Raw genomic sequence first — 18,439 nt, forward strand, 5'->3', positions numbered from 1 at the left:
CTATTCACATAGTTATGATAATGTAAATGCTGTTTATTGGCTTGGAACATTTAGAATCAACCTGTGGGCAAATCACAGGAGACTTGACCCTGTTTAAGGAACACAGTGTAAATGCCATCAACCTTGACATTGAATAAACAGAGGTTCAGGTTACAAGGTCGGGAGGAGAAGTTTAGGGCAAAGTGAAGGAAACAAGAATCACGAAATTGCTACACTGAGAGGAGGTGGGAAGGGGATGTGGGAGCCATATATGTTAGCTAAATCCTCTATCACAGGAGGGAATCAATAAACGAGGTCTAGAATCGAGAAATCAAGAAATAGAAGCACAAGTTTATTATTTGGAGCTGTGGAGATGGCAACCAAAAGAAAAACAACAGATGTAACAATGGTTGCCTCAGGTCAGCAAAGTTAAGAAAGGGAGAGCAGAGTTTAGGATTGTTGCTTTGCAATTAGAAAAGCCCTTCTGTACTATTGGGTTGTTAATTCATCGTGTGCAAGTTCCCTTCATAAAAAATTTGAACAATTGTATTTGTAAACAAAATCTCAAACAAAAACACAGGACCATGTGAGATATATAAAAGATGAAAGTTAGATAAAAGAGAGCACTGTAATAACATATTATTTTCAATGGGAATCCGGGATTACCACCTAGTCTTTCACTGCCCATCTCTTCAGTGAAGCCCCCCAGAGATTTGTGTTTGGGGGCCATCGTTCAGCATAATAGCGAGCACAGCTGGCTTGGAGATTGGGGAACAATACTACAGAAAAGTCAAGTACACTATGATAATAACATATATCCAACCCTAATCAGTATCAGAGGGCATTTCTCCAATTGCCTGGCTTCTCAGGCTGTCTGCCTTTTGGCCACTCATGTGTCCAGTCAGCTCAGATGAAACAGCGACTTGACTGCCGTGTGAAGGAACTTGGAGAGAAGGACCATTTTGCCAGTCACCTCAATTCTTTTAGCGTGTACCCACACACTGCAGGTGAGTAAGGCTCTTGCTGGAACTGTCCCAGGTTTTACTTCCTCGTTGCAATTTCCTGGCATCCCTCCTCCAAGGTTAGACGAAATCTTGCCTCTTGCCAGAAGCCGTTCTCAATAAACATTTGCTGAATAAATACTTGCATACACGAATGAACAATTAGAAGATGGGGGAATAAGCTTCCAGGAGGAACTGGGAAATAACCAGGGCAGGCCCTTGAGGCAGGTACTGAGGAAAGGGGAGTAGGTGACAGACAACAGAGAGCTCGCTTCCCCTCTCAGTCTTTTCCTTTTCCTCTTCTGAACTCTCCTCTTATTTCTCACCTGCCTCTTTGCCCCTGGCCTGGGCTTTCATGAGCCTTTTGGGGCCACCTCTCCTGCTCCATTGGGTTCTGTTCTGCATTCGCAATGTACATGCAGTTGTCCCCACTGTGTACATAATGCTAACGCTTTATTTCTCCGTATTTATCTAATGTTCTGACTGTTTTTCCTTCTGGCCTTTCTTCCTCGGTACTATCTAGTCTTTTTTTAGGGATTCCTAGAGAGGGAGGACAGGTCTCCACCTTCCCCTCCCCAGCTAGCTGTTTCATAATGATGGTGACATATCTTATTAGCTCTTCTGCAGTTGGGAGATTTTTCCCCCCATTTGAGCACTCTGAGTGAGACTTTTTCAGCAATAATGCCAAGCTTCAAGTAGAATCACTGTAGGCAGTTGTGCAACCTGGAAAGAACCTTCTGTTCTCCTTTAGTACTGTGTAAAAGCCAGTGAAATGGACACAAGATGGTAGACTGTTCTTGTCACTTTTGACAGCAACCTCAAGGCAGTAATTCTAAAGAGGGGCACATTCCACGGGAAACAGAAACACAGAACCTCTTTCTCATTATTCCAAACTGAAGAGCCATGTTGCTTCTCTTTCTAAAAGCATAGAAATGGAGTTCATGCAAAAATTTCCTGGGGAGCTTCTGTCATTTCCTACAGAGAAAATGAAGTAATAAAATGCATAGTCTCTTTAAAAGAGTTAAATAACTTGGCTCATGTATAAATAAAGCAAGCCATAGCCATTTTAGAAACTAAGAGCTTATAAAAGCTGCAATTTTAAAAGCTCAAACACAGATCAATAATTTTATTATAAAATTTGCATTCTGACCTGTAGTACAAGTTTAAATGAAGTTTAAAAGAGTCTCCAAATTGTGTGGGGAAAAAATGGAAGTATCAAATAGCATTTCATCTTAGTACAGTTATGTAATCTGGTGTAAAACAGAGATCAAATGTAATACGCATATTCTTTACCTCCAGTTTTAAAGTGGTACCCTTTGATGTTATATTTAATTTAGGGCAAATGGAATGCTGCCATCAATTTAAGAAGCCTTTCCAAGGAAACTGCCAGAAGCCTCAGGCTTCTCTGATGGGATGGCAACATGGCCAAGCAGTGGAAACATCCCTGGAGACTAGGTTCTAGACACAGCTATGACACCAAGGTGCTGTGAGGCCCTGGGGAAATCACCCAAGTGCTCAGGCCTCCGTTTTCTTCATAAAGGGAGAGGAGTTGATATCAGGCTATGTCTTAACCTTTTATTGAGAATTTAATTAAAGCTGTAGATCCATCCACCCCCAGGGAAAATACACACTTCCAGGGAATATACACCTTGGTCTATACACAAAACACTTTACATGCAGTTTCAGGGGCTCATCCTCCAGCCCTGGAGCCCACACATGGACCCTCTAAGGGCTGTGGGCTACACAATCTCTTGGTTCCTCCAGCTCTCTCCTCTGCCTGCTGGGCCACCTCAGCTTAGTTGTGAACCAGGCTGGGCCACAACCTCCACTCTTGGAAACCTTATTATGGTGTTGTGATCACAAATACCCTCAATAAAAGATTGTTGAATTTAACGTATGTAAATATCACCCACCTTCATGCATCTCCTGTGTTTTTACTGAGCACTATTTTAAAGAGTTGAAACATAAGAATTCCAAGGAAAGAAAGTTCAGATCTCCCATTCAGACTCAGGGTGAGCCTTCCCTATGGGAAAAGTGAATCATGTTCAACTCTAAAAGGACAAAACTCATATTTAAAGTAGCAGTTTCTGAGATATCATTTCACTCCAGCAAGAAGAGTTATGAAGCTTTAGGTGAATTCATTCTTTCATTCAGACAAGCATTTACTAAGTGCCTGTTATATCCCGAGCCAGGGGTAGCACTGGCGAACCTAAGATAAATGAGATACTGTCCTGGATTCAAACAACAGCTGGTTGAGTGAAGGAATATGATGAGAAAATGACACTAGAAATGCTTATTGCAGAAAACGGGGCTATGTCAAGAGTGTGATGAGAGCTTCATGGAGTGGGCACCCAGCACTGCCTGAGGCAGGTGTCAGGGTGGCTACACAGAAAAGGTGATGCCTCAAATATTACTTGATGATGAGTTAGAATTTTCTAGGCAGCAGGAGAAAGACCTCTCAGATAGAGGCTGTGTAAAGGCAAGAAGTTGTCATGGGAGAGGATGACATGTTTTCCAGCATGACTGGAGTTTAGGACTGGTGTGGGGACACACCAGGAGATGGCAGGAGCCAGATTATGAAGGATCTCCACATGCTCTGCAAGTAGGTGGCACATTATTGATTTCATTATTATATATGTCATACACAGTGATAAGGACTTACTGAAGGATTTTCGTCAGAGTAGAGTGATAACACCAATAAGGAGGTAAGTTAATTAACACTGTTTGCACACATCTCTCTTTGTATACTGTCTTGGTAAGTTTTACTTGCCTAAACCCTATACTTATATGTCTATTTTGATGCTGATAATTTGCTTATTAGTTGCGAATGTTTGCTGGGAGTCATCTGAATTCATGTTCATCCATTATGATTTTGTTTTTAACCCCAGTTTGAATAAGATATCACTTATTTGAGCTTTTATACCCCTCACCACATGCCTGCAAATATATTTTAACTAAGAAATACCACACCTAATTGGAACTAAAGAGCTTGCACATCTGTTGTGTTACTTTCAATTAGCACTAATTTGCAGCCTCTGAAATGGTGAGAAGTGGGGGTCACTGATGACACCATATTGGTCAAATGTGTTAACATTTTATTTCATAATACAAAATTTCACAGTTTTATATGTTGTAGAATTATGAATGCTATTTATATGTTACCACCAGGATGCTTTACTTTCTCTTACCTAATTCATTTTTTAATTTCACAAATATTTACTAGGCCCCAGCCATATTCTAGGCAATGTTTGAGGCACAGAGGATACACTGTTGTATAAGACAGAAAAGGTCCCTGATCAGGTGGTGACAAGTGCTAAGGAGAATTCAAGTAGGTGATGTGATGGAGAGAGCCTCGGGGCCGCTACTGCCAGCGAGGTCAGCAAGGACCTGAGGAGGTAATACTCAAGGGAGAGCCGTCATGCAAACGGCAGGGGAAGGAGCATTGGAGGGAGGGGGAATAAGTAACTGGTGGATCTACTGATGGAATTGATGAGGGATGAGAAAAGATGCTTGGCTTTAACAACTGGATGAATGATGGTATTTACCAAGAAGGGGAAGAACACATGGGTGGTGGGGGCGTGGCATGGAATCACGAGTTCAGTTTTGGCCACGTTAAGTTTGAGATGACACCCATGTGGAGATATCAAGCAGGTGGCTAGATGTATGAGTTCCCAAGAGATGCCCTGTCTGGAGACACATCTGTGAGCCAATGGTACCTAGAAGGCAACCAAAGCCATGGGATTGGAGAGTGGAGGAGTTCACCGGGGAGGAGGGTGGATGGAGGAGAGAAAGGCACCCAAGAGAGAGCCTTGGGGCCCTCCAACACCATTAAATGAGGCACTCCACTCTATTGGTTATTCCATTAAGAGAAACACTAAAGTTTTTACATTAATTTTAATGGGACTATTTAATGCTTGATGACACCAGTTTTGGCTTGTGAACAAAAATTTTGGAACTGATTATACTCATTTATCAAAGCATGAGGATGTACTTCTTCATGAATTTCAAATTATTTCCTAATGCACAGAGTACAATTATCCTAAGAATCTTACATTACACAAGTAGTAAGTAATGTTTGGATTAAGGGCAGGCTACCTAAGGGAGAACTTGGGCTCAGGGTCTCATGAAAAACTGCAGGTGAAGTCCATTAATCATTATTTATTGGCCACCTACAGAATAGGCACTGAGATTTTTCAGTTTAAAAATCACTTTTATATTTTCTAAGGGAATTTGATAGATTCCACATTCTAAATTTTAAAAATCTTTCTTTTTAACAGCTTTATTGAGATATAACTTTCATACCATACAACTTGAATGTTTTTGGATTTGAAGGCAGTTACAGTGAATTTTCAAATAGACATATATAAAGAATAAAGCACCCTGCCAGCTTAACCAAACATAACAATGGCACTACTGTTTATTGGGCATCAACTCAGGTGACAGATATAACAAGCAGCGCTTTACATAATCATTCTCAATCTTCACCATATCCCTGAATGGTATGTCTCCCATTTTACAGGGAGAAAATCCGGCCTCAAAGGATCTGGAGAACTTCCTGGGGATCCCCAGGAGGGAGTTCAGAGGCCAGGATTTGAACGCAGGTCTCTGACGAAAGCCTTTCTCTTTCTCTTACTTCATCTGGCTCCCAGCCTCCTGAAGGAGAGAAGCTAAAGCCTGGAATATATATAGAAACCCTCCACTCATTTCAAAAATAGATTGGTCTCAACCCATTGGGATTGGTGTCTTGATGGTTTGAGTTTTAAAGCATTTTACTGTCATTTGGGGATTAGTTTCAGAGACATTTCTTAGTGGTGTTACCTTTAAAGCCTTATGCTTAAGTAGAATTACATATCCTATAAAGTTTAAATTGCTTATCTCTTCCTCTCAAAAGGACCTAAACTAATTGAAGTTTCTAAGCATATTTAGGCAAATGTGCAGGTGGAGTAGGAAAACTGGTAGGGATGTGAGTTAATGGATTTTACTGGGTACAAATGAGTTATTAATATCTGATGACTGGGAGTGTGGAATCTGCTGTGTATTTAGGCAGACACCCAGGGCAGAGCAGCTGCCAGTTTGCCCCATTAGGAATCATACACTTCCAGAAGTAGAATAGGAGCCTTCTATGTCCTGACCAGAGGAGACAAAATTACACTACCGAAATAAGTCCTTGCCTACAGAGGGATAAACAGGAATTTAGAATGTGGAACCACAGAAAGAGAATGGGTAAAATTGTAGCGAAGGCAGGTGTTGGCTGGGAATTCCCAGTGGGGTATCCTTTCAGCAGATGAAGTAGAATCTGGGTGAAATGGATGAGGGTAAGAACTGAAGAGCAGCCTGAATCCTTTGGGGTCAGCAGCACCCTAAGACTGGTGGTGAGAGTTACAGGTCTGAGACCAGGGGTGGCAAACACTCAAGGTAAACTGACCCAGGATGGAAGCAAGAATAAGGAGATTATTTTAATATTGGAAATCACAAGAGTAAGAGATGTCCTAACAAGCACCTAGTCTATAAATTAGGGGTAGGGCAGGGAGTAAATGAAAATCAATATTTATAAGCACCCTGAAAGCACAGTGGTTAAGTTCCCACGCTCCGCTTCGGTGGCCAGGGGTTTCGCCAGCTCGAATCCTGGTTGGGGACATGGCACCTCTCATCAAGCCATGCTGAGGCGGCATCCCACATGCCACAACTAGAAGGACCCACAACCAAAAGTTTACAGCTGTGCACTGGGGGGCTTTGGGGAGAAAAAGGAAAAATAAAATGTCAAAAAAAAAAAAAAGAAGAACCCACAGACGGGACTCTTGTTGGAAGCATCATGGGAAAACCAGCAAGACTTATGTTTTATTAACATTTGCGATGCTAGACACCGGGTGCTGCTTTTATTTTTGCTTTGCCAGAACTCACTGCATTTTTCTTTACTACAATGCTTGTTATTGTTTTAGGGATTTAAAAAATTCTTCCTGGATTTCAAATCATCTATCATATCCCAAAGATTCTGAGAATCCCACCACCTCCATTTACCGAAAGGTCCCTAGGCCTGTATTTAGGAAGCCCTGCAGGGCATCATCACCATTGCAGCCAAGCCACTGTTAAGTGCTTACTGTGTGCCTGGTTCTGTGCCAAATATTGAGTGTGCACCACTCCATCACACAACCTGTGATAACGTGGCTATTATTTTTCCTTTTTACACATAATGAGACAGACGTTCAGACATTAATTCATTTGGCTTAGATGACACAGCTGGAAAGTGATGGAGTCAGCATTAAAAAATGAGTCCAAATAACTCATGTGCCCAGACTCTTCACTGTCACATCTGCGACATAATTATAAATCCGTGGGATGGAAATATGGTGGAGGTGACTCTATTCTCTGGTCTCCATCTCACCCGAGACCAAGGGAAAGAAGAAAATTTTCTTTCTCATGTTCCAACGTGCTGTTTACTCCTAAAGAGTGACAGCAGCTCAATTTCAATTTTTTCTTTTCTTTTTTTAAAATTTACTCTATGTTTAGGGACAAAGAGAGCTGTGTTACTTTGATTTATTTGTTTTTTGGATCAAAGGGGGAATTTACAAATTATCAGCTTTTTACAAAGTCTTCCTTAGAGAAGTTACTCCCAAGCTTTTAAATATAATAAGGCCCTGCTTTTTAAATATCACGGTCCGTTTCAGCTGGAATGGATTATGGCCTTTCAGTTGCTAAGCACTGAGCTTGCAGATGTATTGAAGAGGTTTTCAGTACCAGTGCTTGGAAATTGCAGGCCTCAGGATGCCCTACAGCACCCTCTTTGGGAACCACTGCCTTAAAAACCACTTAAGAATTATAAAAGTGTAACTGTTACGAAGTCGCCAGACTCAATAAAAAATAGACTTTTCAGTAAACTGCCTACAATTTGTACAATCCAAATTTGCTGGGAAGAAAAAGAAATGTATATGTAACAAAGAAATCAATGAACATTGAGGCCAACAGCTCATCTTCTGTGTTGGGTGAAACCTCATAGCAACGAAATCTAAATCTGGTACAATAATTTGCAAGGTATTCTGCAAATTATTTCTTTTTAATAAGTCCTGCTAGCGTAAGAAAATGCTGTAGACCCAATGCAGGCAGTAAATAAAACATATTCTTTAAGAAATACCTACTGTTCTAAATGACTCAGCTAGCATTGCATCAGCCCAGAAAACACCCAAATATTCCACACCCATGGCTCCTGGAGCTGGCAGTGGGCAAGTAGCTTTTCAGAGATTCACTCTTCTCTCACCTACTAGAAATCCGGTGTGTTTTGGGAAGAGGAGAAGTCTGCCCTCACATCCTAGAGAGGCTAGGATCACCATATTCCTGTCCAGCTATTCTCTCTGTGACCATCTCCCTGCCTTCCATTCATTCTGCTTGCTGGGTATGCACTTATTATGGACATTGTTATTGACATGGTAATGTCTGGGGAAGGAACTAGTCCCTGACCTGAAATACGAGAAAGAAGACTCTCGGGAGCCTAGAATTCTATCCAGTGTGCTCCATCAACTGTGTTCTCTTCTCCCCACTCCTGCTTCCTCTTTCTTGAGTTCCTACTTTATATATCACAAACCTTGTGAACTGAGCTAGAAATTCTTTGGAAATACTTCCAAAACCTTAGGCATAGAGAATCTTTAAAAGACACATGACGTAAGAGTAATGTCAAAAAATACCGAGCTCTGGAACAAAACCAGCCTCTGCCAAGCACTGGGGAGAAGGAAGCTCTTTACTCTCCAACTTGCTCCTTTTTGATCCCAGGATGAACTGATGGATGTTCCTGATTCTCTCTGGCTTTCTTTCCCACTTGTCTTCCTTTTGTTCTTTCTGGATTCTTTCGGATTCTGGATGTTCTTCTGGATTCTTGACAGTTTAATTTTTGTTTCTTCACTACTGTGGCTCTGCTTCTCCCTTGCCCTAATTCTTTCTTTTTTTTTTTTTGAGGAAGATTAGCCCTGAGCTAACTACTGCCAATCCTCCTCTTTTTGCTGAGGAAGACTGGCCCTGAGCTAACATCCATGCCCATCTTTCTCTACTTTATACGTGGGACGCCTACCACAGCATAGCTTTTGCCATGCGGTGCCATGTCCACACCCAGGATCCGAACTGGTGAACCCCGGGCCGCTGAGCAGAATGTGCGCACTTAACTGCTGTACCACCAGGCCGGCCCCTCCCTTGCCCTAATTCCACCGTAACCTTCTACAGTTTCTCCTACGTCATACTAAATGACTTCAGTGTCCATGCTGCTAAACCATATCATTTGTTCATTTAGTCATTATTTACAGAGTGCCTACTATGCGTTAGGCACTCTCTGGTGATGCAGTGATGACCAGAATCACTCAACTCCTCTCAGCCTATTTCCTGGTTCCTTGATTTTCTCTCCTCCAATGACTTCCACAACTCTACTCCATATCAGCACCCTTCATGAAGGGCCTTGGCTCAGGATTTATTGTCTTAGAATTTTGAGATGCTGCATTCTCAAACTTCTCTGAATGAAGTAACAAGAGAAGGCTGTGGTCATCCACACTGAATGTGCTCTTTGCTCCCATTTCAGCTTCCTAGCAACTCCTTTTTGGCTTAGTACCCCTAGTTCACTTCTTAGCCCAGACCACATAGGCCATCAATCCAATGATGGTTGTTAATCCCCCTGAATTTCCCCAGGGAAATTGCTTTGTCAATCTCCAACTTCAGGAATTTTACCACATTCTTTTTCTCTAATCTTGTCCCCGAATTCCAGAGCCTTTATATAATCATGCAGATTGGATCAACTTCAAGGCTGTGTCACCAACCTCTATGCCATTGATCCTCTCCACAGTGCGTGAGGTTATTGCCAGTGGATTTCTCTCTTCACAGCAACGGCTTTGACCTTTCCATTCTTCTGCAGGGCAGACTTCATCCCCTTTTAGAGGAAGACCTCACAAGGAAGCAGACATCATCTTACAGGCATGTTATAGCTCTTTGATCTAACACAGCCTTCCTTCACATCTCCTCCTCTCTCCAGCCACCATATTCAGTTTCCTCTCTTTGTCTCCTTCTTTTCACCAATAAACTTTCCTAGAATCAAATGCCCTTTGCCTCCACTTTTTCAGTCCAGACTGTCTAACCCTACAGTTTGGGTTTATGTACCACCACCCCCCAAAAACTTCGAAGGTCACCAGACGTCCTAACCTTTTCTAAGTTCTCATCCCTCTGAACCCTGTACTATTCACATTGCTAATCAAGCCCTCCTTGTTGAAACTCTCCCTTTGGCGTCTCTAATTCGTTCCTACGCCCTTAGCTCCCCTCTGCTCCTTACATGTATGCCCTCCTGGAGCCTGGACTGTTTGATCCCTAGATGATCTCAACCATTTCTACGTTGAGATCTCTAGGAGCTAAAATGCTAGGGGGTGAGGAGGTGTAATCCCATTCCTTAGTATAACACAAGATCTTTAATGACCCGGCCCCTTCCTACCTCTCCATTCTTTTATTTACCATCGCCAATTGCCCTACATGCCACCTACACTGCATTACTGTTCCCAAATGTGCCAGGCACTCCCACATTCTGCCCCTTCTGCCCGGTACACATCTTCCCCTACCATCCCTTGCCTATATAATTCTTAGCTGGCATGCTAAATCTTAGTTCTGAGGCACCATCTTCTCTGCGAAGTCTTCCCTGACTTACTGTTCTGGTCCAGTTTATGTTCCCTTCTGTGCCTCCTGCTGTCACAGCACTGTGTCATTCTCCATTCACTCGTCTGCCTTTCTCATTAGAGTGCCGGCTCCTTGAGGGCAGGGCCAAGGATTTGTTTGCTTTTATTGCCCAGCACAGGATTGACGCCAATAACTGCTTAACCAATGGAGCCAATCATCATCTCTATGCTAATAAGACTAACCTTTAGACCTGAATTTCCTATGGTGTGCTGAATATCTCTATGCCACGTTGTCATAATCACCTAGTTAACGATAAACTAATTTAATTATCGAGGTGACTTTTGGTTTCTTTTTGTTTTTCTTGGACTTTCAAAATCTTTAGTGAACAAGTATTGTTTTGGTCAGAAGAAATTATCTATAAAAATGATCTATCTTTATAAGGTCAAATATGTTGATATTGTATTGCTTAAATCACGTTTTTTCCATGTCACAAGAACACAAATCAAACTACAGGAAGCAAAAGAGGGGATTATCCATAAAGATTCTGGTGTGTCCCAGGATAGTCAAGCACAGGAATGTGGCAGTACTTGATAAATCCTAGACCTAGGAACCCAGATGCCCTGAGAACCCTGTCTCTCTCACCTCTGTGACCTTCTTGTCTCCAGCCCAAATAGCAGAAGAGATGGTAGGGGACAGTTCCCAAGATTTACGATAGCTTCAGCTAGGCACAGAAAAACTCTCTTCCTTACTTCCAGTCTCAGAATTCACAAAGAACAGGCCCCTGCCTAGACCACCCAATTAGTGGCCAGAGGGGACATCATGTCATACTGTATGATAAATCCCATAGTAACCCTGTGGGTTGGAGGCGTGTGTTTAGAAACTGGTGGGCAGATGTGGGGGTGTACCAAACAACAGGTATCTGTCACACATACTTTTACTCAGACTGTTCTCTCGTCCAGAAGTTTCTCCAATTATCAAAATGCTTCCCATCCTTCAAGGCTCAACCTTAAATCCCACTTCCTCTGTAAAATCTTTATTGATCTCTACTCAACCACATCCGAATTCTTTCTTCATTCCTCTGTGCTTTTCATCCTCTGCCTTATTTCATAGGGAGTTTATATGTGTGCAAACTAACGAGAGGAAGATGTAGTGGAATAAACCAGATTTTTAGGTCACACCTGAATTGCAATTCCGATTCCCATGCTAACTAGCTAGTGATTTTGGACAAGTTATTTAGTTTCTGAGCTAGTTTCCTCATTTACAAAAAAATGACATAAGGAGTAAAGGACAGAGTTGTATCTCAGATGTTCTTGTGAGGATGAGACAATGTGTGGACAACCCTTGGATGGTGCCTGGCACAGCAGGCACTCACAAATTGCTAGTTTTCTTCCTTCTGGTTTCTCCCACTAGATAAGCTCCTTGAGGTCAGGATTTCCCACTGTGTTTATTAAATACTTGAAAGGTAAGTAGTTCTGCATCAAATGTTGTTGAACTGAACTCCTTTCTCATTGTCTTCCCAGCCGGATTTAATTAGTAGTATTAATATTTATTGAGAGGCACTAAATGCTTTGCATGTATTGAGTTAATCTCCATGATAACCCATGAGATAGGCCTTATTGCCTCTCTTTTACAGATGAGGAAACAGGTGCAGGAAAGTGAAGACACTTGCTGGAGGTCAAACACTATGAGGTGATGGAGTGAGGCGGCAGCTCCAGGGCCCTGCACTTTTAACCATCCCAGCTGGTGGGTTCTTGGTGGTAGGAAATATGCCTACTTTCAAACAGTTCACATAGGTTTTATTGTTTGAACTTGCTTAATTTTTTTCTAGTAATCCAAACAAATAGTTGCTTTGAGTTTTTCATTTCTTTAATTAAAAACTTCCAAGAAGACCTAATAGCCTCCCATGGCTGATGACAATGATCTGATGAAGGGCCAATTTACACCTCATGCTGCAAACCCCTAGGGCCCCCAATCTAGTAGGTTTCAATCTCCTGGATGACCTTGGAGTTTTATCTGGTCTATCTCCAAGCTGGCTGCCAGTGTGGCTACATTTAATTAACAATATGCATGACTTTCCCAGCAGACAGCCATGGGAACTCAGGAAAAGCAAAAAATAGCTGTCCACTAGGAAAAGGGTGAGAAATCCTGACCGGACCTCTTTACTTTCAGACAATTTCCAGTTACACTCCATTGTTGGAGCCCAACAGGTTTAATTTATTAATCTTCTTTTATTCTATCTCACCAATCACCATCATTGATCCAGATCGCCTGTGCCAGGCATGACTTAGCAGGTACGTGGGAACACAGTACGGGGAGGGTTCAAGGAAACAGCGACCCCAACAGTTGCATGGCAGTTATGTTTCCAAGGTATTTTCACACATGTTTTTCTTCCAATAGATCCTCACCTCAACTTTGTGATAAGGAGACATCATCATCTTCATGTTACAGATGAGGAAACAGAGGTTCACAGAAGTTAAGTGACCCAGCAAAGACACGCATGAATTTGCACTGTAACTAGGTCAGGGCTTTCGCCACTTGCACTGTGATGTTTCTGAACACAGCAAGATGCAGTAGAAATTTGTGCTTGGTCATAGTTTGCGGAACAAATAGGGCTGGCAAATAACACTGGGCAAGAGGTATAAAAACGTAAAGGAGTACGAGTGGCATCTATTTGGCCAGGGAAGAACCTAAGTCTCCTTATATCTGTGTCCTTCATGGGCAAATTTTGTTTCAGGGTGGGGTGAGAATGGGATTGTCCCCACCCAAGGAGGTCGCAAAAAGTCATCATATCCTCTTGTTCAGTTTTTTTTTGAGAAAGATTAGCCCTGAGCTAATATCCGTGCCCAGCTTCCTCTATTTTATATGTGGGACGCCTGCCACAGCATGGCTTGATAAGTGGTGCATTGGTCTGTGCCTGGTATCCAAAATAGTGAACACTGGGCCACCAAAGCAGAGTTCGTGAACTTAACTGCTGCACCACCAGGCAGGCCCCTCATCTTGTTCAGTTTTAGTTCTCTGTCCTCTTCCAACAGCACATCCCTTCACAGTCACTCTTGTATCCTCATCTGAAGTTTAGAAATTGGTACTTTTGGGTGACTGACTGGTATCCACCAATATTTGCTGCTGCTATAATTCTTCACATAAAAAAGTTTATACGCTGAGGGGCCGGCTCCGTGGCTGAGTGGTTAAGTTCGCGCGCTCCACTGCGGCAGCCCAGGGTTCGGATCCTGGGTGGACATAGCACTGCTCCTCAGGCCACGTTGAGGCGGCGTCCCCCCATGGAGCTGTCCAAGGTTTTATTTCTTGACCTTCCTGTTCCTGGCCTCTTTAGTCATAACGCAAAGAGGCAACAGAGGGTAGTAAGGAAGAGCACCCACTCTGGAGTCAAACTGCAAGGGTCTGAGTCCCAGCACCAGCAATGGACAGCTGTGTGACCTTAATCTAGTCAAATAACCTTTCTGGGCCTCAGTTTCCTCATCTGTCGAAATGGAGATGGTAATACGAGTACCTAACTGGCAAAGTTATTGTGAGGATTTAATCAGTTACTCTTTGTGAAAGTATTTATAACAGTGCCTGGCAAGTAGCAAAAACGGAATCTTTGAGTTCTCTAATTTCTACTATAAAAGGATTTTAAACTTAGGTTTAAACATTCCACAACTAGAAGGACCTGCAACTAAGATATACAACTGTGTACAGGGGTGTTTGGGGAGATAAAGCAGAAAAAAAAAAAAAAAAAAGATTGGCAACAGTTGTTAGCCCAGGCGCCAATCCTTAAAAAAAATAAAAATAAAATTAAAAAAAGTTTATATGCTGAGATCTGGAATTCCAGATTTTGCTAGTTTTTTCTTAATTTTTAAAGTTCCACATGTTCTTTCTTTTCTGATTTAAAGTGACTCTGTTCTCTTCAGGATGCAGTCTCCCTGTCTCTGTGCTAGTAATTTAGTTTGTTATGTTTGGCAAAGAGCATTTGAGAAAAATCTCTCAAAAGAGTAGCAAATCTTACTGATCCTAAAATCTAGTGTGTGAAGCAAGGACACAACACATTTTTAATCAAAGTAAGCAATAATGACAGGTTTATTTAAAATTTCCAGTAGAGAAAACCCACTAGTTTTGGAATAAAAGTACTCAATGTACGAGAGCATAAGTGAATATAAAAGATTAGCAGAAGAAAAATAAAAGCAAAGATAGTACAAAAAAACTAAAAAAAGGTTGAAATGGATTTAAACAGGGATGTTCTTTAAATCCTCGAAATATTGAACAGAGTTATTAGGTTTGGCAAACAATTCACTTGAAAATTAAAGCCTATTTCTGTACTGTAAACTCCATAAAAACCTCTTATTACATTCAAGCACTCCATACCATCAGCACTGAAACATACAGGCGGTCAATTTCAAAATAGCAGGAATTATTCATTTGCTCTCACAGTTATATGAATGAACCAGCTGCATATCTGCTTTTTGGAGAAGATGGGATAGAAGATGCCCCCAAAAAAGAAAAGTAGGATAAAATCTCTAAAAAATCAAAACACAGCAAAATTTAGACATCAGTTTGTTTCTTTAAAGCAACAAACTGAATTTTTACAGTATATTCTACATTTGCAGTTGTCATTTCCTTCCCCCACCCCCTCAAATACTTCTAAATCCACTAATCTAATCAACTCTTAACTTCCAAATATTCTGTACATACATATTTAGCCAAGAGCATATGCCTAACATTATTCTGACAGCAGTATGGTCAGCATACAATTTTAGAAAGATTACTATGTATATCATCAAGATTAACCGTTACTTAAAAAACAAACAAAAACCATTACTAAACAAATAGTTTTAAAATATTATGAAAACCCATGAAAAGAAGACTCAACATGGGCGTTAAACCTGATAAAAACACACTTCAGAAAGACTATTAATGCTAAATTTCTGCCAAACGATGACCTTAAAGTGCCAAACACAAAAGAATCTCTTAGGACCATTTTTCGAATAGATAATTTGTCCCTGGCTAGGCCATCTCTCCTTTAACTATACACAAAGTCCTGCTAAAAGTATGCATTTTAGTTGATTTTACAATAAAATGTTACAATGTAAACTAAACAGGTTCTTGATATCAACAGTATGTTACCAAGGTCTTTTAAATTTCTGAATCCAACAGTTGGTCACAGAGGTCAAGTATTATCAAGGCTCCTTTGTCAGTTCTCCATCGTGTCTGACTCATCCATCCTTCAAGTACATGCAAGGCTCAATAGTTTTCAAGAGGCAGAAGCCTGAGGCCGTTTAAGACACAGATGAAATTGGATTATGAGGTGAACCCATCTGAGTAAGCACTTTATCCAGCCACTGGAGGGGGCCATGCAGATGGATCTCGATCCAGCAGGGGGTGCTGGTAACATCCTGGCGGTGGTATTCTGCTCCCCAACCCTAGAGACAACATATTGGAGGTCATTTAACTTGCTTAACTCAGTGGTTAAACTCATAATCAGACACTTTGATTAAAGATAAGGATGCTTTCCACAAGACATATGCTTCTGCGTGTGCGTGCGTGCGCCCGCGCGCGCGCACACACACACACACACACAATGTGGCAGGCAACTTCCGGGAATGGGTGTGTTCACCACTCCCGAAGTCCACCCATGGAGTCCAAATTAAGAATTGGCCTTGGGGAATAGATGTTTTAAAATTCATTATAAGGCTGTTTTAATAAAGACACTTTTCATTTGCATTGCCTGTTATGTTACTGATAGTATTGTAATAGATATTATTAAATTCTCATTTTATCATCAAGAATATAAGGAAAGAGTATCTTAGACAAACTGACATTCTCTTTCTTCCCTATTCAGCCACCAAAGGTCCTCCTATCAACACGGAGTTCTTGATCTTTCAAACTTCTAAGCAAAACTGGCAGGAGCATCTAAGTATCCAAAAAGCTATTACCGACACCTAACCATGGCCTTGAATCAATAGATTCTATTATTCATTTGTACAAGAAGGCAGCTTGCCAGACAACTTTAGAATTACTGAATTAGGATGCTAAAGTTGCATGAAGGAAGTCACTATGCAAAAGATAAGTAATTTTGCTATTGCAAAGACCAAAACCTCACTGGTGTGGTGGACAATGGAATATCAAGTTCTGGTAAGCCCTCGTTTCATGAGGAATATCAGAGAACGTTCAGTTCTATTTATCTCTGCTACCTACCTACTCCAGGAATTTCAAGAAATACATCTGAATATCAGAACTTTCAGGAGAAAGTTGTGATATGTGAATTACCTATGTATATACATCCATGCATTTGTACATCTATCAACAAAAAAATGCTGATTTTAATTTAAAGGTTTGTTTATGTACACATTTCCTCCATTAGATAGTAAGTTCTTTGAAGGCAGGGATCAGATCTTATTTATCTTTGATCTCAAACATCCAGCACAGTAACTGGCACAAAGCAGAAGCTTTGGAAATTCTTGTTCAGCTGAACTGACTTGGATTTTTCAGGTAGAGGAAGTTTACTGAGAAAATAATTTATAAAATAGATGTTTTATCTTAAAGTCCAAAAATGATTATCTTAAAAATAGCACAAGATTGGTAAAACGTCCTATACCATTTCTCTAAGACACTAAATGTGAGAGGGCAAAGTATGCAGTTCTTCTGATAATAAAGAACAATGCTGAACAAACTGTGCGCAATCTTTTTGTTGCTGATGTTTGATAAGCAGCTGCCCTTTATCATGTCAGCAGGAGTTTTAAAATAAGATTTGTTTATCCTTAATTCCTCAAATCCAGCTTCCAGGCTATGTCCATTATATCTCGTGTAACCCTCCAATTCCAGTACTTTTCACGTTACATTATAATTTAACACACACTAGGCCATCAGCATCTTGAAGCTAGAGACTTTAGTGCTTTTTCATCTTTGCATTAATTCTCTGGAATAGTGATAAAAATATTTGCTGAAATGAATGAAATCAAGTACATTTTTAATGCATATCCTTGCGTTATAAACACTTTCTTAGCATAAAGTTTGTTTCTACTTGTGTAAAAGTAAATAATTAAAAATGTGTAAAAGTAAAATCATTAAAATTGATTGGGTAAACAATATAAAACGAGTTGGAGGAGAAAGCCAATGGAAGCATTAGAGTCATAAATTCGTCCAGAGTGGGCCTTCAATAATTATCGACAGACTCATCAAGGGACCTCAGTAACGATTCCCACAGTTCCCAACTCCATCCACCCATTTTAAAGATGAGGAGCATGAAGATCCGAAAAGAACGCCCACGCCACAGGTAAAATGGCAGACAAACTAGAACCTGGATCTCTTGAGTCTCAAGAGGTATTCTTTCCTCTGTACTAATAAACAAACAAAAAACACTCCGGGCAAGTCACTGTCCTCATTTTAAAATTCATTTTAGCCAAAACGCTAACTCTAAATTTAAACAGTGACTGTTAATATTGGATGAGCAAGGTCCTTGTAGTCCCATAAGAGACACAGCAAATACGTCAACCTCTTTAAAAGGGAAAAACCCTCTTTTAATATTAAAAAGGTACCAGACTCAGCTACAAAGAACTGTTGAATTACATTTTGAGGAAAAAAACACTCAGAGAATACAGTGAAAAATCTGCTAATATGATTCAAAGTAGGAAAAAAAAACGATATTCAGGAAAAGATATTTGATCTAAAGGATGATAGACGAAGTAAGGTTCCAAAAGTACCCTCTGTAATAAATATATCACAAAACAGGTTTCACAACCAATCAGGTGAGCTTCTGAAGAGAGGACATAAAAGGTGACTGCCTCACCCAAATATATAATTAGTTTTATTTCTCAAGGTAACAGACGATGAAAATT

At 40.8% G+C, this 18,439-nt stretch overlaps 1 protein-coding gene across 16 annotated transcripts in view; it reads right to left on the reverse strand.

The window, feature by feature from the left end:
- Positions 1 to 14,653: 14,653 nt before the first annotated feature.
- Positions 14,654 to 18,439, reverse strand: part of SMAD1 (SMAD family member 1) — a 79,907-nt gene continuing 76,121 nt past the window's right edge. For all 16 annotated transcript variants that reach the window (XM_070608894.1, XM_070608900.1, XM_008515369.2 and 13 more), the window contains one exon: positions 14,654 to 16,024. In XM_070608894.1, the coding sequence (XP_070464995.1) occupies positions 15,881 to 16,024 (144 nt within the window). In that variant the 3' untranslated portion in view covers positions 14,654 to 15,880. The remainder of the gene's footprint in view (positions 16,025 to 18,439) is intronic.

This window comes from Equus przewalskii, chromosome 2, assembly GCF_037783145.1.
Source record: "Equus przewalskii isolate Varuska chromosome 2, EquPr2, whole genome shotgun sequence".
NCBI classification, from domain to species: Eukaryota; Metazoa; Chordata; class Mammalia; order Perissodactyla; family Equidae; genus Equus; species Equus przewalskii.